General features: G+C 41.7%; 1 protein-coding gene across 1 annotated transcript in view; it reads right to left on the reverse strand.

Moving 5' to 3' along the window:
- Positions 1 to 25,600, reverse strand: part of Usp50 (ubiquitin specific peptidase 50) — a 47,097-nt gene extending 21,497 nt beyond the window's left edge. The window contains exons 1-6 of the mRNA XM_074065931.1: positions 25,548 to 25,600; positions 23,408 to 23,602; positions 22,954 to 23,149; positions 20,610 to 20,816; positions 18,907 to 19,049; positions 14,313 to 14,445 (exon numbers count right to left, since the gene is read on the reverse strand). Coding sequence (XP_073922032.1) covers positions 14,313 to 14,445; positions 18,907 to 19,049; positions 20,610 to 20,816; positions 22,954 to 23,149; positions 23,408 to 23,602; positions 25,548 to 25,600 — 927 coding nt within the window. The remainder of the gene's footprint in view (positions 1 to 14,312; positions 14,446 to 18,906; positions 19,050 to 20,609; positions 20,817 to 22,953; positions 23,150 to 23,407; positions 23,603 to 25,547) is intronic.
- Positions 25,601 to 25,669: the final 69 nt, after the last annotated feature.

A 25,669-nucleotide genomic window follows, 5' to 3' on the forward strand; every position in this document is an offset into this window, starting at 1 on the left:
ACAGAAAAAAAACCCTGCAAAATGACAGGCAGAAGTCTGCACCTCGATAATAACCTTGAATGTAAAGGGACTAAATCCTCCTACTGAAATACACATACTGGCTGAGTGGATCTAAAAAAAAAAAAAAAAAACCCAATGATATGCTGTCTACAAGAAACTCACCACACTTGTAAAGACACACAGATGGAACATGAAATAGAAAATGATATTCCAAGTGAATGGAATCCTAAAGACAGCAAATATCACTAAATTTATACCTGAAAAAATAGACCATAAGAGACAAAAAAGGTGACTACATAATGATCAAAGTATCTATTCATCAAGAAGATATAGCAATTATAAATCTATGTGCTCCAGGTGTGGAGCACCCAATTTTATAAAACAAACCTTAAATTCCTATTAGATATAAAGGGTGAAATAATAACAATGATTAAATTATTAATAAAATAATAATGATGGATTTTAATATCCCACTCTCAATTACAGATTGTCCAGACAAGAAAAATAAAGTATCAGAATTAAAACCACACAACAGATTAAGTGGGTTTAACAGACTATTTACAGAACAGTTCACCCACAGCAACAGATCACATTCCTTTAATTGGCACATGGAAGTTTCTCTAGAATACGGTGTATGTTATGGCACAAAACAAACCTTAAATCAACTGAAATTACATTTTCTATCTTTTCTGATCACAGTAGAATGAAACTAGTAGTCAATGAAAAAAGAAACTTTAGAAGTCATACAGGGAGGGAAGATAAAGGAGAATGATGGAGGAGTTTAATTCGACTATGATATATTGTAAGAACTTTTGTAAATGTTACAGTGTACCCCCAGTACAATAATAATATAATATAAAAGAATTAAAAAAGGAGTCATACAAACATGGAGACTGAACAATATACTTGTGAATGAACAGTGGGGCCACTGAGAAAGTCAGAAGGGAAAAATTTTAAATTCTTGAAATGAAAAATCAGTATTACAAAACCTAGGGGAGGCAGCAAAAGAAGTACTAAGAGGAAAATTTGTAGTAGTGTCTACATTAAAAAAAAAAGTAGAAAGACAGCCTGGTTGGTGGCTCATATTTATAATCCCAGCTACTTAGGAGGTAGAGATCAGGAGTATTGTGGGTTGAGGCCAGCCCAGGAAAAAAGTTGGTAAGACCCTCACACAGCCAGGTGTGGTTGTACACACCTACAATCCCAGCCATGTGGAGGGCATAGGCAGGAGAATCATAGTCCAAGGCTAGATCAGGCAAAAAAAAAAATTTAAAAGCATGATACCCTCTGAAAAATAACCTAAAATCAAAAGGGCTGGAGGTGTGAGTCAAGTGATAGAGCACACGCCTAGCATGTACTGAGTATAAACCTCAGCACCATAAAAAAAATGGAAAGACTTCAAATAACAACTAATGATGCATCTTAAGGACTTTCAAAAGTATAATAAGCCAAGCCCGAGGTTAGTAGAAGGAAACAAAAAGATCAGAACAGCAGTAAGTGAAATGGAGACAAAAAATCAAAATACAAAGATCACTAAAACAAAGAGGTCATCCTTTGAAAAGATCAACAAAATTGACAAAACTTTAAACTAACCAAGAAAAGAGAGAGAAGATCCAAACAGATAAAATTAGAGGTGAAAAAGGCAGTAATACAACTGATACCACAGAAATACAAAGGATCATTGGAAATTATTTTGAAAAACTACTTACTAACAAACTGGAAAATTTAGAAGAAACAAAAATTTCTGGACCAATGACCCACCAAAATTTAATCAAAAGTATATAGAAACCTGAATAAACCAATGAAAGTAATGAGACTAAGTCACTAACAAAAGTCTCCCAAGAACTTGGCAGGCAGTTCTTGCACACAATGACCTGCTATACCAGTCTTGAGTCCTGTGGTGTACCAGATGTCCAACCACACTCCCTCCCCAAGATTTCCTAATGATTTGCTTTTTTTTTTAAATTAGATTCAAATTTGTGTGCATTTCTTTATGATATCCTTTTATAGGGGGAAGAACACAGAATTGAAACAAAATCACTGTGGTCATTGGTGATGTAGTAGTATTATATTAGTATCTATATCACAGTTAGCAAAATGAAACAGCAAACATGATAAAAGTAAAATTTACAATAATGTAGTTCATATCCACGAGAATTTTAAAAGCCTATAAATTCTATGTATTCAATTTAAAACAATAAAATAATATATTCTTAAAAAAAAAAAAAGGACTCCCAAGGAAGACAAGCCCCACGACAGCATGGCTTCACTGCTATATTTTCCAAATTTTTAAAGAACTAACAGCAATGATTCTCAGAACTGAAAGGGAAGAAATTTAGTCTCTGAGGCCAACATTATCCTGTTACTAACACCTGGAAGGACGCTACAAAAAAACCCCAAAAACTATAGACCATATTCTTGATGAACATCAATGAAAAAAATTGTCAGTAAAATACTAGCAAACCAAATTCAGCAACACAATAAAGAGATCATAAACCATAGCAAGTTAGTTTCATGCCAGTGATGCAAGGATGTTTCAACATATGCAAATCAATAAATGTAATATACTCACAAACAGAATCAAAGATAAAATCATAAATCATCTCAACAGATGCTGAAAAAGCCTTTGATAAAATATCAACCCTTCATGACAAAACTCAATGTAATAAAGTTCATGTGTGACAAACCTGTAGCCAACATCATACTGAATGGGGAAAAATTGAAAGTGTTTCCTCTAAAATCAGGAACAAAACAAAGGTGTCTACTCTCACCACTCTCATTCAATACAGTGCTTGAAGCCAGGCACTGATGGCTCACGCCTGTAATCCTAGCTACTCAGGAGGCAAAGATAAGGAGGATTTCAAAGCCAGCCCGGGCAAATAGTTTGTGAGACCCTATCTTGAAAAATCCTTCACAAAAAAGGCTGATGGAGTGGCTCAAGGTGTAGGCCCTGAGTTCAAAACCCAGCACTACACACACACACACACAAATATACAGGGCTTGAAATTTTAGCCAAAGCAATCAGGCAAGAGAAAGAAAAGGTATACAAATAAGAAAGAAAGAAGACAAATTATCCCTGCTTACAGATGATGTAATTCTATGCTTAGAAGACCCTGAAAACTCCACCAAGAGACTCACAGGACAGATAAATCAGCAAAGTAGCAAGGTACAAAATCAACATACAAGGCCAGGGGAGTGGCTCAAGTGGTAGAATGCCTGTTTAGCAAGTGCAAGGCCCTGAGTTCAAACTCCAGTACCCCCCACCCCGACCCCACACACAAAATCAACATACAAAACCAGTAGCTTTTCTATTCACCAATATTATGGTCCAAATATGAAATATCCCCCATAGGCTCATGTGTTGAGTGCTTGGTCCCAGCTGGTAGTGCTATTTGGGAAGGTTCTGAAAACTGTAGGAAGCAGGGCCTACTTACACCTCCTAGGAAGCTGGGATGACAGGAGTATGCTCTCACACTGGCTTAGTGGGTGAGATGGGCTTTTGCTAACTTTTTTGCCCAAGCCAGCCTCCAACAATGTATCGTCCCAATCTTCCCCTCCCCAGTAGCTAGGATTACAGACATATACCACTATGCTCAATTTCAGTCATTATTTTTAAATCCACCCACCAACAAAAAATAGTTCCAGGGCCAGATGATTTTCCTGTTTAATTCTACTAGACTTTCAAGAAACAGATTATTTTATCTTATTCAAGCTCTGCCAGAGAATAAAATAGCCAACTCATTTCTGAGGCTAGAATTAGGCTGATTCCCTAACAGAAAAGGACAGTATGAGAAAGAAAACTGTAGGTTAATCTCTTAATTATTAAACTAGATAGAAAAAATTTTAAAACGTGTTAAAAAATATCAAGTAGTATATCAATAGATGTTATTTGCTACATTAATAGATTAAAGGGGAGATTTAGGACCATCTCTCCCTAACTATGGTCTAGGAGACACACCCCCATACACTAACATTTACGAAAACAAATGTCATGTGTTAGCACATAATAATACAATGTACAAAACTGTACAAAAGAAAAATATTTGACACAACCTAGCAACCCATAGATATCTATGTAATGGATTTCTAGACACAGTTAAAATGGATATACTGATGCTAATGTGTCAAATTACAAAAAGATATAAATTTGACATCAAAATCAAAAAATGTGTGTTGGAAGAATAAAAGTGTAGTTTTTATGTATAATTAAAGTGAAGCTGTTATCAGCTTTCAATCGCCTGATATAAATAAAAGACATTCTATGTAAGCCTCATGGTAACCACAAAGGAAAAACATCTCATAGGGACACCAACCATACAAAGAAAGGATTGAAAGCAGGCCACCACAGAAAAACCATCAACCAGAAGGAAGATTGCAAGAAAGGAAGAAACAAACATTCACAAAACAACCAGAAAACAAACTATAAAAATGATAACAGCAGCTGAATGCCAATGACTCATGCCTCTACTTCTAGCTGGGTGGGAGGCAGAGATCTATCAGGAGAATCATGGCTTGAAGCCGGCCCTGGGCAAATAGTTTGAGAGACCCTACCTAGCAAGCATGAAGCCCTGAGTTGAAACCTCAGCCCTGCCAAAAAAAAAAACCAGATAACAGCAGGTCCTTACATATCAATAACTAATGTAAATATGTTAATATAAATGTGTTAAATTCTCTGGTCAAAAGACAGAGTACACAATGCTCAGGGGGCTGAGGCAGGAGGATCAAGAGTTCCATGCTAGTGTGGCCTAGAGTGAGTTCAAGGCCAGCCTGGGTGACATAGCAAGACCTTGCCTCAAAAAACCAAGGGCTGGGATGTAGGTCCATGGTAGAGCACTTGCCAGGCCTGCAAGTGCTAGGCCCTGAGTTCCATCCCAGCACTGATGGAAAGAGAAAGGTAAAAGTCAATTGTCAAGATTGACAGTACCGGAGTTTGAACTCAGGGCTTCAGCTTGCTAGGTTCAAGTGGTTCACTTGAACCACTCTGCCAGCCCTTTTTGTGTTGGGTATTTTCAAGGTAGAATCTCACAAGCTATTTGCTTGGGCTGGCTCCTGATCTCTGCCTCCCAAGTAGCTACAATTACAGGCATGAGCCACCAGCGCCTGGCTATGGTGTAACAATTTTTACAAATGTACATGTATCTAACATGGGAACACTGAAATGCACAAAGCCATTATGAAATGATACGAGGGGAGAAATGGACCACAATGATGATGATAGTAAGGAACTTCAGTGCCCCACTACCCCACTTTCAACAACGGGCAGATAGGTCATCTAGACTGCAAAGCCAAGGAGAAGCCTGGGTATGAACTCTCAGGCCACTAGAGTGATGGCTGCCTTGGCCCTGAGTTCTGGCCAGTCCTGGCTAACGTGGGCCCTCCTGGAGCTCCTAAGCAGTGGGCACTGCAGCTGGGCTCTGCTAATGAGCAGGAGATGGTGGAGGATCACGTTTTAGAACATGTTCAAGAGAAGATCTTGTAACTGCAGAGTTTGGGAATGTAGTAGGAGTGATGAAGGGGCGGAGCCATCACAATGTCTCAGAAGGAAAAACTGCTCAATTACAAGGGAGGCTCTGTGATTCTATTGCTGCAAGACAGGTCTTGATAAGAGAATTCATAGTTACTCATAAAAGAAGTTAGGACAGAAGCAGCAGTGTTAAATATTGCAGGGTGCAACGCAGTAAAAGCTTTTGGAGCAATAAAGGCAAGATTGCACCGCTCTACCCTCCTTCCAGCAACGGCCAATACCAGACATTAGGACCCAGAAGACAACTTTGAATCTTGTTGGGGAAATATAAAGTCACAGTGGGAAGTGTTTCTAAGTAGAATCTCATGCACAATACTGACACCAAAGACAGAAATACTGTGGCCTCATGACCCAAACTAAATCAACCAGTGGAAATGACAACAGCACATCTTTAGATCTAGAGTGGGAAGATGGAGAAGAAATGATCGAATACTTCCAGTGAGAGAATGTTCCAGAACAGAGGAGGGACGACATTCTCTGGGCTGCACTGTGGGTTTGTGAATCCTGTATTACAACTACCTGATTCTGGCATTCCACAGAACTGCCTGGATTGCAAGATCCACAGAATCAATAGTGCAAAACTGTATGATCCCGTTTGTAGGTTGTGACCAAATGTTAAAAGTCAACTAGAACATATAAATGGTGTGCTAGGGAGATGAGAAACTGTGTCATAAGTGCTTATTTCATTAGAAAGGAGTCAGGGCCAGGTGCCAATGGCTCCCACCTGTAGTCCTAGCTACTTGGGAGGCTGAGCTCAGGAGGATCGAAAGGCCAGCCCAGGCAAATAGTTCGCCAGCCCCCCATCTCAAAAACCACCAGAGCAAAACGCGCTGGAGGAGTGGCTCAAGTGGTAGAGCGTCAGCTCTGCAAGTGTGAAGTACTGAGTTCAAACTCCAGTCCCACGAAAAAAAGAGAAAAAAAGGGTCGGAATGATAGCCTACATCTGAATTAATTCAGAATTAAGTGCAGTTTTATCATCTGCCTTCTGCTTTTCAAGGTCAAGGTAGTGGTTGTCATTTTATTGATTAAACATTTTAAGTCTTCTCTATTGTATGTCTGTTTACTCTTCTAGGTTTTCACATTTAAAAAACTTAATTTTACTTTGAATGCTTTTTTTTAAGCCCACAGCATTATCTAACTGTGCAAATATAAAAGGAAGTTTTGTGGCTTCTCAGCAGACATGAAGAGAATGAGAGGAAGGACGGCCGGGCTTGTTCCCTTTCTCAGCATTACGTACACTTTTGGCATTTTAAATTTTATTGTCTAATAATAAGTACAATAGATTTCTGTGGATGAGCCTAAGAAATGCTGAGGCGTCACTTTCTCTCTACCCTTAGCGCATATCCTAGTGTGATGAGGACTGCATCTGCAGCCTTTGGACACTTTTGGTAATAACTAAAAATATTTAAGAAAATATATATATTCAGGTTTTTCCATTTCTTTTTTTTTTATGCCACTACCTTGACTTAATTGATACATTAAACTTTAGGTGTCATAATTACTATTAATATTAGTATTATTATTTTGGTGGGGTTTGAACTCAGGGCCTCACACTTGCTAGGCAGGCACTCTACCACTTGAGCCACATCTCCAGCACTTTTTGCTCTGCCATTTTTGGAGACGGGGGTCTTGCTTTTTGCCCAGGCTGGCATGGACTATGAGTCTCCTATTTGTGCTTCCCCATGTAGCTGGGAATGACAGGAGATGGGTGACACCATGCCCAACCATTGTCAAGATGAGCTCTTGTGAAATTTTTACCAGGCCTTTAACCAGACCCATCTCCATCTCTACCTTCAAAGTAGCTGGATTACAGGCTTAAGCCATTGTCCCCAGCTAATGTTTTTTTAAATTTTATATTTCCAATGAATGATCGATCTTATAAAGGTTTTACACAAAGCATATTCTCCGAATGATTTAAGAAAGGAAAAAATACAAAGGTAATGGGTATTTCAAAGCAAGAAAGCAAGTAAAAACTTTTCTTGTATGAATGGCTCTGTTGATTTCACTATGCCTCCCTTGGCCTTGTACTACAAGGTGCTGTGATGGATGGAACTGAGAATCTCAATATAGAACTATATTTTGTGAGAACTGCTTTCAAGCTCCCTCTCCCTCTCCTTTTGAGATGAGATGGGATCTTGCCATGTTACCAGGGCTGTTCATGCTGGGACCACAGGTGTGACACCACATCCGCCAACAGTTACCTTTTCTTTTCTCTCAAGTTTCTCTATCAATATAAAAATCCAGGGATACAAAGCACTCTAAATTTCTTCCTTCATTTTGCTGAGGATTGAGTATGATTTTAAGTAAGCAAATAGGTTTTAGTGTGATTTTCTTTTCTGATTCTTGCAACAGTGACAGTACATGTTCAAAAAAATATAGGAAGGTCCACAATAACTGGTAATTTGTGCTCTCGCTTTATTTCCAAAAATATCATGTGGCCCTTTCAATACTGCAATTACTCAGCAGCGACATCTGTAATTTTGTGTCCTTTTTATCTCATAGACATGTGACACTTTAATATATATTATAGTACATACATAATTTATACTTATATAATTATGTAATTTAACAAATACAATACATTAGATAATGTTATGATTTATGTCTGTCTTTATACAATTTCAGTTGTAGCTACTACGTAAGGGTTCTCTATGTTCGCATTGCTTGTGTGAATGGTTTTGTCTTTTTTGGGGGGGTGTACAGGCTCCCATGTGCTAGGTAAGTGTTCTACCACTGAGATACAGCCCTGGACAGTGTTTTTTAATTTTTTTTTAAATTTTTTTTTATTGTTTTATTATTGATATGTGCATACAAGGCTTAGGTCATTTCTCCTCCCTGCCCCCACCTCCCACTTACCACCCACTCCGCCCCTCCCTTTCCCCCCAAACCCCTCAATACCCAGCAGAAACTATTTTGCCCTTATTTCTAATTTTGTTGAAGAGAGAGTATAAGCAATAATAGGAAGGAACAAGGGTTTTTTGCTGGTTGAGATAAGGATAGCTATACAGGGAGTTGATTCACATTAATTTCCTGTGTCTGTGTGTTACCTTCTAGGTTAATTCTTTTTGATCTAACCTTTTCTCTAGTTCCTGGTCCCCTTTTCCTATTGGCCTCAGTTGCTTTTAAGGTATCTGCTTTAGTTTCTCTGCGTTGAGGGCAACAAATGCTAGCTAATTTTTTAGGTGTCTTACCTATCCTCACCCCTCCCTTGTGTGCTCTCACTTTTATCATGTGCTCAAAGTCCAATCCCCTTGTTGTGTTTGCCCTTGATCTAATGTCCGCATATGAGGGAGAACATACAATTTTTGGTCTTTTGGGCCAGGCTAACCTCACTCAGAATGATGTTCTCCAATTCCATCCATTTACCAGCGAATGATAACATTTCATTCTTCTTCATGGCTTCATAAAATTCCATTGTGTATAGATACCACATTTTCTTAATCCATTCGTCAGTGGTGGGGCATCTTGGCTGTTTTCATAACTTGGCTATTGTGAATAGTGCCTGGCCAGTGTTTGTAAAGACTATTTTTGATTTGGGGTAATGACATTTTGTTCATAAAGAATTTTCTGAAGGAATGATAACTTCTCAATGATTGTGAATAAACACATTTTTACATTTTAAAAGAATCAAAGAAACCTGACACCTGAACAATATTTCAGGTCACATGGACCTAACAGACATATTCGGGACATTCCATCCAACAGCAGCAGAACACACGTTCTCCTGAAGAGCACACAAAGCATCTGCCAGGACAGGTTACATGACAGGTTACAAAACAACACACCTCAAATTACATCAGGTGTCTTCGTTTTCAATCACAATGGCATGAAACTAGAAATCACAAGCATGAGAAATCTGGAACATTTGCAAATACATGGAAATTAAATTATTTGCTCTTGAATAATCATGAGTCAAAGAAGACATCAAAAAGGAATTCAAAAAAATACCTTGAGGGAAACAAATGAAAACACAGCACATCCAAAGTTGGGAAGCATCAAAAGCAGTTCTAAGAGAAAAAAATTGTAGCAATAAACACCTGTGTCAAAATGGAGACTCTCAATCTAATAAGACATCTCAATGAACTAGAAAAAGAACAACAGCCAGGCACCAGGCACCATAATCCTAGCTACTTGGGAGGCTGAGATTAGGAGGATTGTGGTTTGAGACCCTAGCTCCAAACTAACCAGAGAGAAAAGGACTGGAGACATGGCTCAACCAGTAGAGCACCTGGTGCAAAGCCCTGAGTTCAAATCCTAGTAATGCAAAAACAAAAACCAAATTAAGTCTAAAATTAGCAGAAGAAAGTAAAGAGCAGAGCAGAAATAAATGAAACAGAGACTACAAAGTACATATGTGGAACCACAAAAACTGTGAACGGCCAAAACAATCTTGAGCAAAAAGCTGGAGACACCATACTCCCTGATTTCAAAACATACCATAAAGCTATTAGAATGCTTAAAAACGGATGGTACTGGCAAGAAAACAGACATGTCAGGCAATGGAACAGAATAGAGCCGGAAAGAAATAAATCCATGTGTCTACAATCAAATGATGTTCAACACAAAGTGCCAAGAGCACTGTCTTAGTCTGCTTTTGTGTAGCTGTAATGAAGAAGCTGAGATTGAGTGAGGCTGAGTGACTTCTAAAGTAAAACATTCATTCGGCTCACAATTTTGGTGACTGGAGGATCCAAACAGTATGGCACCTCATTCTGGTGAGGGTCTCTTGGCTGTGTCAGCATTGTGGAGAAGCAGAAATGGAACTGGCCACATGCAGAGGGAGCCGAGTGCATGGGGTGGCCTTGGGTTGTAGCTACCCATTCTCGTGAGAACTAATTGTCACATGGACCCTAAATTGCTCCCACAGGACACAACAGGGGCATTCACCCCTTCTGAGGTGGAGGTGGTACCCCACGATCTAATCATCACCCACTAGGCCCTGCCTCTGAAAGTTTCCACCATCTCAAAACTCTTTCATAGCTGGGCCCTGGTGACTATCGCCTGTAATCCTAGCAACTCAGGAGGCAGAGATCAGGAGGATCACGGTTCGAAGCCAGCCCAGGAAAATAGTTTAGGAGACCTATCTTTGAAAAAACCCATCACAAAAATAGGGCTGGTGGAGTGGCTCAAGGTGAAGGCCCTGAGTTCAAACCCCAGTACTGAAAAAAAAAAAACCTTCCACTGGGGCCCAAGTCTCCAGTATGTGATCCCTTGGGGGACCAGCAAGGAGGAGAGGACAATGTCCTCAACAAATGGTGCTAGGGAAACAGAGTCCCCACGCCCAGAAGAGTTAAATGGGATTTTAAAAAATCTCACACTATGTCCACAAATCAACTTGAAACGGATTAAAGGGTTAAATAGAAGACCCCAAACTAGAACTTCCCAGAGACAGCACAGGAGAAGATCAGCATCAGTCCAAGCAATGATTTTACAGGTGTAACTGTGAAAGCACAGGAAACGAAAGCAAAAATAGACAATTAAAGGGAATGTCATCAAACTTAGAAGGTTGTGCACAGCAAAGAAAACCATGAACAAAGTAAACAAAAGAACTATCAGGTGTTGGCCAGGCACCAGTGTTTCACACCCGAAATCCTAGCTACTCAGGAGGCAGAGATCAGGAGGATCTCAGTTTGAGGCCAGTCCAGGCACATAATTTGTGAGACCCTATCTCGCAAAAACCTAACACAAAAAGGGCTGGTGGAGTGGCTCAAGTGGTAGAGTGCCTGCCTAGCAAGCATGAGGCCCTGAGTTCAAACCCCAGTAGTGCCCAAAAAAATCCCAAAACACCACGTGGGAGAAAATATTTGCAAACCATGTATCTGATAAAGGGTTAATATCCAAAATATATAAGGAACACAACTCTGAAGAAAGAAAACAAATGAATAATAATACGTTAATAAATAATAAATTTTCAAATGAGTAGACATTTCTCAAAAGAAGACCAGTAGGTACATCAGAGAAATGGGAATAAATCCACGACTATCACCTCATTGTTAGAATGGACGTTGTCAAAAAGATCAAAGTGTTAGTGAGGATGTGTAGGAAAGGGGACCCTTGTACACACTTGGTTGGAATACAAATTAATATAGTTATTATGGAAAACAGTACAGAGGTTCCTCAAGAAAATTAAAAATAGAGGCTGGGCACCTGCCTAGCAAGTCCAAGGCCCTGAGTTCAAATCCCAGTACCACGAAAAAGGGGGAAAAAAGTTCAAAAGATACAGAATTCAGTAAATGGTAGCATTGGGAAGGGAAAAAGAAGAGGAGAGTCATTAAAGGCACACAAAGACAGATACACAATTTGTCTACAAAATTTTGGTTCTTAACATAGGGTGAAAGGATGGAAGTGATTCTTCTGTCCAGTTTGCTGTGCCTGAAATATTCCATAATTTTAGTCTTTCCAGAAATAGATCATTCAAGAGAGTTGAAAGGACAAAATATTGTGAGTGTATGATAGCTATTTTCAAATGTTTGTTTAAGAAAACAAGGTGTCTGCTCTGCTACATACATGGACAAGCGTTAGTCATAGAGTCACATATTATTGCTGCAGGAGTGCGGTGTAGCTCAGTGGTAGAGCACTAGCCTACCACACGCAAGGGCCTGGTTCAATCCCCAGCACTGCAAAACAAAAACAAAACCCTACGGGTGCATATTACCGTTGCTGCTTCAGAGGGAGGAGTGAAGAAACATGAGAAAAACTACCAGGAGGACAGCAGATGTGGGCTCCGCGTGCAGGACCGACGTCACACCATGACGTAGTACTGAGTTGGAGCCCGCCTGTGGGATCTGAGATCCGTACTCTGTATGTGGTATGACTTGGGGCAAATCATTTCATTTGTGCATGCCTGTCCCCCATTCTGTCAAATGCGGATTTAAAAGAAGGGCCTTTCCTCCCAGTGTCTACTACAGGGTGAATGATTACCTATGAAGTGTGTAGAACAGTTGGTTCCACACAGCAAGCACCGACTTGCTGTATCTGTGAGTGAAATGAAACAAGAATCTGCAAATGCCTCCCTGGAAGGCAGGATGCTCTTCAAGGACTCAGGGGGAGCTGATGAAGTAGCTCAAGAGGGAGAGCATCTGCCTGGTAAGTGCACAGCCCCGAGTTCAAATCCCAGTACAGAAAAAAAATAAGGGTTCAGGGAAAGGCTGCATAAGTCTTTTTTAAGAGCATGCAGGGAATCCTTCTCTCCTGGTCTCAATGAGACTTCAGTGACTATCACACGGGTCACCTGGGGACCTGGCTGAAATGCATGTGGCAGCAGCAGGTCTGTGTAGGGCCCGAGAGCCTAGATTTCCAACAGGAAGCATGGCTGCTCTGGCCTTCCTGTGCTCCACGCCCACAGTCCCAGAGCTCCAGGTGGTTCTTCTTGCCATGCACCCTAGTTTCAAAGCTGTTTAGTTCTTTCTTTTTTCCTTCTTCTTTTTTGTGGGACTGGGGTTTGAACTCAGTACTTTACACTTGCAAACCAAGCACTCTCCTGCTTGAGCCACACCTCCAGTCCATTTTTCTCTGGTTGTTTTGGAGATGGGGTCTCAAGAACTGTTTGCTAAGAAATGACCCAAACATTGTATGCATATATGAATAAAATACAAATTAAAAAAAAAAGAAGAACAACTATTTGCTGGCCTCGAACAGCGATCTTCCTGATCTCAGCCTCCCAAGTAGCTAAGATCACTGTTGTGAGGCATGGGTGTCCAGCAGGTGTTTAATTCTAATCACAGATTCTAAACATTTATCTTTTTTGTGGTACTAGGGCGTGAACTCAGGGTCTTGTACTTGCTAGGCAAATGCTCTGCCACTTTAGCCACATCCCAGCCCTTTTTTGCTTTTGTTATTTTTCAGGTTAGGATATTGTGTTTTGGGAGCTTCAGATTACAATCCTCTTACCTGTGGTCTCTTAGGTAGCTGAGAGCACAGCCATGGGTCACTACACCCAGCTTGTACATCTCTTTCCAAATCAACTGTTAGGTGACAGTAATTTAAATACTAAAAGGACTAAGAGTTTATCAGAGGCTTGGGGTAACTCCTCTTATACAAATATGCAGCTTTTCATTAATGCACATAATTACATTTTAAATATAAATTCTTTTTTTTGTCATTTGAGTTTTCTTAAAGCAGAAACACCTATTCGTGAGCAGTTAAAATAGTAAAATCTGGTGAAGGTAGTTCTTGCATTATTAAAATTCACATTAAATCTACATTTGGGATTGATGGAGAGGAAGACGCCATTGCAGATCCCCAAATAGGAGCAAGAAGGAAAACCTGCCGCATTGCAGGGCATGATAAATTGGAATGAAAAACGTTATGGCTTGAAGTGAAAAAAATGAAGGTGACTTGTGATGGTGAGGTAGCTAGTGCTTTTGGATTTTGGCCTCAGAGTGGTTCGTGCTCATGCATCACAGAGCTACTGACTGACATCTACCTCTGGGAGCACAATTTGCAGTGTCCCTAGATGTGAAGTAACTACCCAGTTACTCCACAGTGGAGGGAAGGTGAGGATGCAGTGAACAGAACACTTTATTCTTTTACTGCTTTACTGTTCTGAGTCAAAACAGGACATTTCCAGGTTGTACATTTGGTTTTTAAGGGGGAGGGGGTTAAGTGGCAGAGTACCTGCTGAGCAAGCACGAGGCCTTGAGTTCAAATCCCAGTAGCACCCAAAAAAAAGGAAGGTATAGAAGGAGGAGAAGTCAGGGAGAGACAAAAGGAGTAGGAAATTCAGAAGGTAATTCCAGAGCTTTCTTTAAAATTGCATTACTCTTGGTAGTCTGGCCATTTTACTCACCACCACTGCACAGAGGTTGTATTTAGGGTGTTTCCGGAAAATTGGACAGATGTAAGGAGTGAGGTCCAGGTTAGTGAGTGGGTAATGGATATCTGTTCTCAGCTTCCTTTTCGTTGTACCCTGAATGTCGAACCTGAAGAAAAAATAAATGTATGATGTTTGAAGTAAGCTTTGCTGAATGAAGTCCACATTACCTTGACAAATTCCAAGTATGGCTAGAAGTAGTTTCTTGGAAAAATGACCTGGTACAGGCCTGTGCATAAATGACTTCTTATCGAAGTATATTTATTTATTTAGCATTTATTTTTTGGTAGGACTGGGGTTTGAACTCATGACTATGAGGTTGAAAAGCAGGCGAGCTACTGCTTGAGCCACACTTCCAGTCCATTTTGCTCTGCTTATTTTCAAGGTGGGGTCTCTTGAACTATTTGCCTGGGCTGGCCTCAAACAGTGACCTTCCTGATCTCAGCTTTGCAAGTAGCTAAGATTACAGGCACAAGCCACTGACACCCGGCTTTAGTAATGCCACCCCCATAAGCCTCAGCTAAGCTGAGACTGGTACGGGTCAGGGGCACGAGTCAAAGGGGGAGACACTGAGTCCAATGGGGACAAAAAAAGGGGCAAGAGCAGGCTGGTGGGGGTGGTGAATAGAAATCCCACTGAACGCCCCAGACTGCGCTCCACCGAGACCAATCATCCGACCAAGTGGGCTCAGCTGCTGCCCATCTTGGCAGTGCCCTGGCTTCAAGCTCTGAGGTCGAGTGAACCAGTGTGGGTTGTAATATACATATGCATGGAAACAACACAAGGAATCTCCCTGCATAGCTATCCTCATTGCAAATTAGCAAAACACTGTGTTTTTCTTTTTATCTTACATGTTTTTTCTTCAACAAAATCAGAGAACAAGAGGGTGCAACAGTTCTCCCTGGAGGAGGCAGGGGTGGGGGTGGGGGGCGGCGGGGGTGGGGGGCAGCGGGGGTGGGGGGGAGGGGAATGCAGCCCAATAATGTATACACATTAAGTAATGTAAAAATGATAAAATAAAATTACTATTAAAAAAGTCTGTCAAAATCTTTCACATTCTGAACTGTTATCTCATCAGAAGTTCCCAAATCTGGGTTCATATCAGAATCACTTTTTAAAAACAATAATCATGTTTATTTCAGGAAGAAATAGCCAGTTTAGGTCTGAGGCAGGGAAATGACTAGATGAACTCACTCATTCTTGTGCTCCAAAGCAAGAAACAGTCACAAAAATGAAAGGCATCCCATACGTGGGTGTCCGCCCAAGAGAACTGAAGATTTATGGCCACAAAACCCTGTATGCTGCAGTGTATACCAGCCTTACTCACAACTGCCAAAAACTGCGAACAACTTAACTGTCCTGCTTAACTTATCACCTGCTTAATGGAAAAAGGCAAATAATCCACTGCCATAAAAATGAAGGGTCTGCAAATACTTGCAACAACACGGGCTCATCTCAAAAGCACAGTGCTGAGTGAAAGGAGCCAAACTCAAAAGGCTCGTGAGGTATGGCTCAGAACATTCTAGAAAAGGCAAAACTATAGAGATGGAAATCAATCATTTCCTGGGTGTGGGGTAGAGGAAGGAGGTGATGATAAAGGATCATAAGAGAGTTTTGGGGTGATGGAATAGTCTATACGTTTGTTGTAATGGGTACATGACACTATGCATCCGTCAAAGATCCTAGATGTGTGCACCTAAAAGAACACATTTTATGTATGTATGTATATTTTAATAAGTTCAAACAGACTAATGGGTCATAGGAGCTGGCTTAAGGGGCTCCCATTGGCCAATTCTGAACAACTGGAATACCAAAAGCAACAACGAGAGGTTTCTGGTTTATAATTCCACATGCAAAGAACTCTGAATAAGCTGAAAACTCAATTCTTCTTAACTTCTGTAGGAGTGAGGTCACAGGACAGTTGCTGTCGCTAGAGTAGAGACACACCAGCAAATACAGAGACTCACAATTTACCACAGCAGAAATGCTGGGTAGAATCCTCAGGGAGCCAGGCTGGAGGTTCAGTGTAGACACGTCTGAGCACTAAAATCTCCAAGGGACACAGTCGCAGGGGGGGCCCTGTCACAGGGGGGGACCCCTACTTTTGTAGTTTTGCCCTCCAGAAGCCTAAGCTGGTTCTCACTGTAAATACCAAAGAAAATCTCCTCATCCTTCCAGCAGTGAGAGGGGGAAGGAACCATTTTTAAATGTGCCAGTAGCACTTACCTTAATGAGGGTGGCTCCTGGAGAAACCAGTTAACCAGAGACTACCCTGTTAGGGTTTTATCAGAGCCTGGCTGACCTGGGGAGAGAAATACCCAGTTCCTGAGCACTGGAGTCATACTGCCCCCTACTGGGGAGAAAAAGCTGAGAGGCACTTGTGAAGTTCACAGCCCAGAGGCACAGACATACTAAGTGAAAATGACCTAGTCACAGGCCTACAGAGGTGAAACCACTTCATCCTCTTTCCCCAGAGCACTACATCACTCAAGATTTATTTCCAGAAGTGTCTTCTGCATGGTACATTATGACTGACTACCAAGAAAAAAATAACAAGGCATACTAAAAGGCAAAACCCAGGGGGCTGGGAGTACAGCTCAGTGGTAGAGCACTTGCCTACCATGCACAAGACCCTGAATTTGATCCCCAGAAACACAAAAACAAAAAGGCAAATAACACAGTTTGAAGAGCATCCAAATCGACAAAGTGGGAATTTTCAGACTGGGAATTTAAAACCACTTTATAGCCTGAGGACTCCAACAAAGTAGACAGAACTGGTACCTGCCCAGAGCCTCATCATCCCCCATCTTGTGCCAGCCTCACATTTATGTGACACACACACCAACATGCCTTTGCATGTGTGATCCCCTCTCCCTCTTCTCTGCCAGAAACTCATTCTTGAACGTTCATTCTTCCATGCTCCTTTTTCTGCAAAGTTTTCATTCCAACTTACTCTGAAGAGTTCACTAGATATTTAGTCATCTATTTTTGTTTCTCTGAAGAAACTTCACTGAAATACATTCTAAGAATCATTGCATTGTCCCCAGATTGACAGGAAATATGTCTTGTAAAACCATGTCTCCTCCTTTTCAATCTACCCACCACATGTGGTTCCAATAAACGCTCTTTTCCACAAGATAGACAAATGAACCATAAGCTTGTAAAAAGCTGCCAACACCATTAGTCATTAGGTAAGTGCAGATCAAAACCTCAATGACAGACCCCTGACCTCTCTTTAGGATGGCTGTTACATAAAAACAACAACAAAATGGAAAATAACAAGTGTTGGTGAGGAGACAGAGAAAAGAAAACCCTGATAGTTTGCCCACAGGAATATAAAATGGTGCAGTTACTTTGGTGAACCATGGCAGTTACCCTGTGACCGGGGATACACCTAGAGGACTGAAAGCAGGACTGTGCCACTTTTAAGCCAGTGTTCACCATAGCAATTCACAGCAGCTAAGCTATGGAAAGAGCCCCATAACCCCGCATCAGACAGCAAACTGTGTACAATGAAATATGGCTGAACTGAATGATTCCCCCTATGTGAAGTCCTAGAACAGACAAATTCAGAAAACAGCAGACTGGGGGGACCTGGGACTAGGGAATGAGAAATGTGAGTTACCGCTTAACGGTTAGAGTTTCTGTTTGGAGTGATAAAAAGTTTGGAAACGTGTGGTGGTTTTGGATAACATTGTGAACATAATACCAATGAATTATACACTTAGGATTGCCCACAATGACTTGGGTGTAGTGGCGTGCACCTGCCATCCCAAGCTACCCTGCAGGCTGAGATTGGGACGATGGCGGTTCCAGGCCACTCCCAGTAAAAAGTTTGTGAGACTCCATCACAATGGATAAAAGCTGGACATGGTGCTGCCATTTGCTTGTCATCCTAGCGATGTCAGGAAGCCTAAAATAGGATTGTGGTCCAGGATGGCCTGGGCAAAAAGCAAGACCCTGTTTCCCAAATAACCAGAGCAAAAAGGGTGTGAGCAGTAGAGTGCCTACCTAGTAAATACAAAGCCCTGAGTTCAAATCCCAGTACCACAAACAATTGCCCCCAATGGCAAATAGTATGAGATATATAGAGAGATATTTTTGATTACAATTTTTAAAATTAATAACATACCAAATACCATTGAGCCAGGCCAAGTAGCTCCAGCCTATAATCCTAGCTACTCAGGAGACGATCAGGAGGATTGTGGTTCAAGGCCAACCCAGCTAGGTGGGCTGCTTTAAGCCAGCCCAGGCATAAAGCACGAGCAAAAAGGACTGGCAGTGTGGCTCAAGTGGTAGAGCGCTTGCCTAACAAGCCCAAGGTCCTGAGTTCAACCCCAGAACCATCAAAGGAAACAACACAAATACCAGTGAATTGTTCACTTTGTTTATATGGTGCTGATGATCAGACCCAGGGTCCCTGGCATGGTTCACGCAAGTCCTGTGACTGAGCTGGGTCTACTCCACAGCCCCAGAATCACACACACTTTAAGTGGGTGACTTGGCCTATCAATTACATCTCAATAAAGCTGTTCAAAAATATCTACTCACAAAGTGCCAAAATTCATACCTTTTCAAGTGAAAAATAATTATTTTGGGTGCCTTGGAAATACTGGCCCTCACAGACGTTTCTTGCTTGGTTGCACAAAAAGAACAATGGATTTGGTTGTTCCAGGTCAATGTGTCTTGTTGAAAGAAACATTGGAGACAGTCCTGTTGAGGAAGAAAAAGCATTTGGTGACCAAACTAGATCAACTACAACCTAGGGTCCCTGTTTACATTAGAACTCTGATAGTACTGGGGTTTGAACTCAAGGCCTTGCACTTTCCAGGCAGGCGCTCTACTACTTGAGTCATGCTCCCAGCTGTTTTTGCTTTAATTATTTTTAGGACAGGTTCTCGATTTTTTTGCCCAGGCTCTCCTAAAACCACAATCTTCCCAATTTCCACCTGCCAAGTAGCTAGGATTACAGTCTTGAGCCACCATGTTGGCAATCACTTGCCTTTTGATCTGAGGACAAACCCCAGTTCTGAGTAAGTAATCAGATTCTGTTCTCCAACTCTAGTATGGGAGAACTTTTGGCAGGAGAAGTAATTTAGGAAGAAAATGTAAGTGCATGTAATTCTGTAAGGGAATGTGTTGATCCCTACCCTGTTTGCTCCTAACTCACTGCTTCCTACTGTCTACTAACACCCACTCCACCCCATGTCCCCACTTACAGATGAACTCTTAGCATCATGGTAAGAAATTAGAGAAGTAAATAAACTGAGGCATTAGATTCTCTCTCTCTACCCAACACACTCTACAGCTTTAGTCCACAATCTAGGCGTCCAAGGGTAAAAGTCAGAATTGGGTTTTTTTTTTTTTTCTGGCAATACTGGGGTTTGAACTCAGGATAGGCATTTTACCACTTGAGCCACCCTGTCAAGCCACCCCTTTCTTGCATTGGGTATTTTCTCTTTTTGGTGGTACTAGAGTTTGCACTTAGGGCCTACACCTTGAGCCACTTCACTACACTAACCCTTTTTTTTGTGATGGGTTTTTTCGAGATAAGTTCTTGAGAACTTTTTGCCCGAGCTGACTTTGAACCACGATCCTCCTGACCTCTGCCTCCTGAGTAGCTAGGATTCCAGGCGTGAGCCACAGGTAATGAGATAGGGTCTGAGGAACTATTTGTCTGGGCTGGCTTTGAACCTCAGTTCTCCTGATCTCTGTCCTCTGGTGTAGCTAGGATTATAGGTACAAGCCAAGGGCACCCAGCCAGAATCTTTTATATCTAGTTTCCAATCTGAAGCTACAGACCACTGGGATGAGAGGTCATAAAGTGTTTGTAAGAAGTGACAACTTATCTGTATGCACCATACTGTCTCAAGAGACTGGATGAACACCCATCCATACTTGTAATTTTATAGTGAGGCCTGGGTTTGTAATATGTTTAGAAATCCAACTAAATTTCCAGTAACTTTTGATCAATATGTTGTTTTTTCAAAAAAATGCTGTCATCATGGGCTTTCTTCCTTTATTTATTTTTAAGTAAAAAAGCAGCCCTCTCCTAAAAATATAAGAAACAGCCTTGAAAAAAATCCAGGACTGAGAGTAAAGCAAGACAAAAGTATCCAGGAGTAGGCCCTGTGGGGTAGTTCATACCTACAGTTCCAGCTACTCAGGAGGGTGAGACAGGAAGATCTCATGAGCTAAGGTGTCTCAGACCAGCCTGGGCAGTACAGTGAGGCCCTGACTCAAAAGGAAAGTCCAGCAGTAAGGAATGCCTACCTGAAGGGAGCATTCATATTTAGATGGAATGGAGAGGGAGAGGACAGTGAAAACTTCGTTCTTATAGGTGCAGTTCTCACACTTCAAGCACATGATGCCATAGTTGAGCTGCCCTTCGAACAGCCGGGTGATGATGGACGTCTCATTGGCAATAGTCTTCCTGCAGCATCTTTGGGTCGATCTTTTCTCATACGACCTTCGAAGGTACTGAGTCGAAGAACAAATTCCCCCAAATCAACTAATGCTTATCAGGAAACATTTTGATTAGAATGACATCTTTTTTCTATCAGAATGATACATTTCTACCCAAAACCACTTAGTTTTGCATTCAAACAATAGACTAAGATCTTCTTGAGTGTGTATATCATGCATGATTTCTGATAATCCAGTTATTTCCACCTTCAGGTAGAACTGAGGAGTGATGACACCCTGGCTCTGGTGGAACACATAACCATGGACCATGGGCTGATAGACTATGACAATGTGATATAAGGCCTTGGAGCTTTTTTTTCTTTTCCCAGTGCTTAAGGACTGGACCCAGGGCTGTGTACATGTAGGCAAGTTCTCTACCGCTGAGCTTCATCCTCAGCCCTTCTTTTTTTTGTTGTTTTGAGACAGGGTCTTACTGCTACCTTTGTCCAGGCTGGCCTTGAACTCAAGATCCTCCTGTATTTGCCTCCCAAGAAGCTGGGATTACAGATATGAATTGCCACACCCAGCTCTGGGAGCTACGCTTTTCCTGAAAAAAAGGGTAAGTCAGCTATCGGTCCGACATTAGGCCAGGAAAACTCATCTAGAGGTAAAATAAAGAGAGCCAATCTTTCCTCACCTCCTAAGCCCTTCTTTGATTTATAGAAAATATTTTTTAAAAAGAGATAAACTTTTGAAAAGTTACAATGTTGTACCTGAAATGAATCTTGGTTTGGTTTGGTTTTAATAAGTAGGTGTCTGGCTCCCATGTCCTGTTGAATGTGGGCACTTGACCCTTGGTGTAGGGTGACTGGGTGTTGGACTAAGACTTTGTCTAAGGTGACAAGGGTCAGCTTGAGATGTGAAGGAGAGTGCTTTTGTTTTCCTGTTGTCATTAGCGGTTTTGATCTCTGGGTAGAGGCTCTTTATCTTTGTAAACATAAAAGATATTTTTGCTTTCTTGTTTTCTATTAATGGCAAAAGAATGGAAGTGAATACAGTTTGTTTTTTGAGACACTAAATAAAAAGAAAAGAAGGGCTATGGGCATGGTTCAAGTGGTAGAGCACCTGCCTAGCAAGCACAAAGCCCTGAGTTCAAGCCCCATACTGAAGGAGGAAGAGCAGGAGAAGAAAGAGCAAGTCTTAAATTCCTAAGGCAGCCTGACGTAGGGGTCTTGCTACCTGGTTTGAATTCTGCTCCTATTCAGAGCTTGTATTTCCAGAGCGCACCTGAGTTCTCAGTGAAGACACATTAGCTCTAAACAGCCGTGCTCTCCATTCCATAGTCATTTGCTTCTTGATCACACTCTGCCGTAAAGCCTTCCACCTGACGGTAGTTTAATGCCCCAAATTTCAGATTGACTGCAGATGAGGACCTGAGTGATTTTTACTGATCCCCGCCCTCTCCTCTGAGTAAGGAAAGTGCTGCCTGGAAGAGTTGGTTATTACTAAAAATGGAACTGAAGATGACACAGGGAGAACAGTTAATGGCTACTGTGTGTGACCTTTGTACTATCGACATCCTGGGTATTGTGTGTGGATGAGGTAACATTGGCATGAGGACATGGCATCAAGTCAAGGGCATGTCTTCAGAGAGTGTGGGGCAGCCAAAGGCCACCTCTACAGTGTAATCCTGTGTCCCCGAATCCAATTGGGCTCAGGGAGGCCATGTTTTGTAGGAAGATTAAACGTTACAGGGTACAGGTTTGTCTCTGAGCTTAATATTTTCATGGATTTGTAGACACCATGAAAATTCAAAATTGCAAAGTTATATACATTATTTTCCATGAGGAATGAGGGGGAGGGGGTATGACTTCCACTTTTAAAAGCTAGTCTATGCAGCTTTCATTTGCAAAGAGAGCTAGATTAGTGGTTCCACACCTGGCTGTCCACTGGAAATGCCAAGTGAGCTTTCTGGAAGTCAGTCCCAGACACTAACTGAACACGAGGACCTGTTGAAGCTAGCCTGTGGATGGGGTCTGGTAAACGCAGTTACACTTTCCCACAGGAATGTGAATGTTGTTCTCAGGACCCCAGCCCGGGAGCCCAGTGTTTGGCACAGGGCAGGCAACATGGACTAAACTCATGAAAGGAAACACGGGAGTCGCTGACAAGCGGAACGTACTCTATGTCAAGGGTCATGAATTCCCCTTACCTTTTTCAGAGCTTCATGAAGTTCACTGAGGACATAAATTAAGAATTCCTGGGCGTCTTGCTGTGTCTTTTTCATAAACATTGGGTAGAGGTTGCCAAGAGCTGACCGAAATATTTCTGGTGAGACACAGTCTGAGTCCCCAAGCCACATGTCTGTCATCAGGTAAGCAAAAGTCGTGGCCACCTCGCTGCAGTCCCTTGGAAGAAGGAAGGTGCACATTTGTGGCTGGGTTTGTGGAAAGAAGGGACCTGATGCCTCCGGCATGGAGAACCAGTCCAGACAGCGCTTTGCCCATTCCTTGCTTGGCCAGCCCACAGCACTCACCCCAGATGAGCTGGGCAGCTGTGGCCTCTATGGTCTCAGTCAGTCCCTCACAGGGGCTCCAGAGGGTTCCTTCCCTCCCTCACCTGGACCCTGGGGTGGGGGCTGAGCTCAGGGAAGCTTGGGGTCTTACTTTTGAAGGGCGGTGATGTACTTTCCAGTGAGGAAGTACTCCACCAGTGGGGAGATGCTGCAGAGACACTGCAGGATGGCGTTCATGTAGCACGTGTTGCCCAGGTTCCGCAGACCAGTCACACCCTGTGGGTGTGGCTGGCTCTTATTGGCCTCAGTAGCTGGAAGGGTGTCATAGTAATCTGTGCACTCTGCACTGTATTGGTGCCATGGGGACAGAGAGAAAGAAAGCATTTGGAGGGAACAAAATACATGCAAATGGCAGCAGGCTCCTCTCAGCCCCATGAAATAAAAAGAGATCTTTCTCTTCTTTCTTTTTGTCTTTTTTTTTTTTGTGGTTCTTTTGAGGCAAGGTCTCCCAGGGTCTCCTTGAACTAATTATAATCCTGCCTCAGCCTCCTGAGTGCTGGGATTACAGCCCCATACCACCAAGCCTGGCAAGAAGAGTTCTCACAGGTTTTCCCTCAAACATAATCCCTACCAAAGACAAAGGACTTGAGTTTGGAGACTAAAATTGCACTACTTAGATCCATAATTCTGAATAAATATCTGAAGCCAAATAAGACAGATAAAATTTCTTCCTAAAACTAAGAAGAACTGAATATTGGCCTTTCAGAGTCCTAGTCTTAGTTGGCCCCAAAATTCAAACTTTCTTACTAAAAACCAAAGTTTTCCCTTTTTTCTGGGCAATTAAATTACTATCGGTAGTAAGAATAGCACTAGATAATAGCTATCCTGTGTTTAGTCTGGCACTATGTTAAGTACTGAACATGCATTTTCCCATTAAATTTTTGCAAAAAATTATATGGGGTAGGAATAATTCCTTTAAAATTTCATCTTGCAGACGAGATGTCACATTTCAGTGGTTTACTTTTACCCATAGTAATATACCAAGGAGGAGGTGTGTGGTATGTAGAAAAAGAAAAGTCTATCTACTATCTACCTACCTATTACCTATCCATCAAGTTATTTGGATCAATATGTCGTATGTTAAGAATGTATATAATGTATATCCATGCGTAGATGACATATACAGAGCATATGTAAACATATACATACATGTAGAAAGACTGCAAATACATATGTTTTATACATATCTAAGATGCACATACATACATACATACATACATATGCACATAAAGGTATAGACCATTAAAATGAAGGTCTGAGTTTAAATGCTATGCCACTTACCAGCTGTACATATGATATGGGATTTTTATGCCTGCTTCTCATCTCTAAAATAAAAATAATGAGCTGGGTGCTGGTGGCTCATGGCTGTAATCCTAGCTACTCAGGAGGCAGAAATCAAGAGGATTATGGTTCAAAGCCAGCTGGGGCAAATATTTCTCGAAATCCTATCTTAAAAAACCCATCACAGAAAAGGGCTGGCAGAGTGGCTCAAATGGTAGAGTACCTTCCTAGCAAGTGTGAGGCCCTGAGTTCAAACCCCAGTACCACCAAAAACAAACAAATAAATAAATAAAAATAGAAATAATGAGCTAGGGGTAGAGATTAGTGGTAGAGTACATGCTTTGCATACATGAGTTCCTGGGTCCAATCCCACCCTCCATAGTGTCTCATAGAGAGTTATGCAGGTAACATGCAAGGTACTTGGCACTGATTCCATAGCCAACAAATGGTAGATTTAAATTTTTTTAAAGCACTTGATCTAGGATATCTAGTTGGAGTGTTTGTGTGACTGGGTCACTGCACAGAGAAGAACCAACCCGTAGGGCTCCCAAGGATCCTCCTATCCCACAAGGAGCAGTTCCTTACAATCTGTATGATTGCATCTTTGTCCTTCACGGTCTTTCTCTCATGTACTATATGTAAAGTTGACATGTGACAGCCACCTCATCTCAGTACCTCTACTCACAGTTATACCCATTGGCAAAGTGCTTGCTGTCACACGGGTGGTCATTTTCAGTCTTACCTATGTCATAGAGACCCTGGGCTGTCACTCTTTAGGAAGTACATGTATCTACTGCTTAGAGGTTAGGCAATATCTTCCCTTTGGGAACCTCTCATGGGTCAAATCTTGGGGATCCCTTCCAAATGTGACATGTCTGTATTTCTCCTGAGATCCCCAAGATACCCCCCACCTGAACTTATCTAGAAAGTGGTAATAGATAGAGGCTCACAGGACATAGTAGATACCAAAGTCGTCTGCAGGGAAAGTCCGATGAGAAGTCATTTTAACGGGACTACGTGTGACTTTCGCTTCTATTCAGGAGCTATGTCTAATTCTTTTAACTTCATTTCT

Source organism: Castor canadensis, chromosome 2 (genome assembly GCF_047511655.1).
Source record: "Castor canadensis chromosome 2, mCasCan1.hap1v2, whole genome shotgun sequence".
NCBI classification, from domain to species: Eukaryota; Metazoa; Chordata; class Mammalia; order Rodentia; family Castoridae; genus Castor; species Castor canadensis.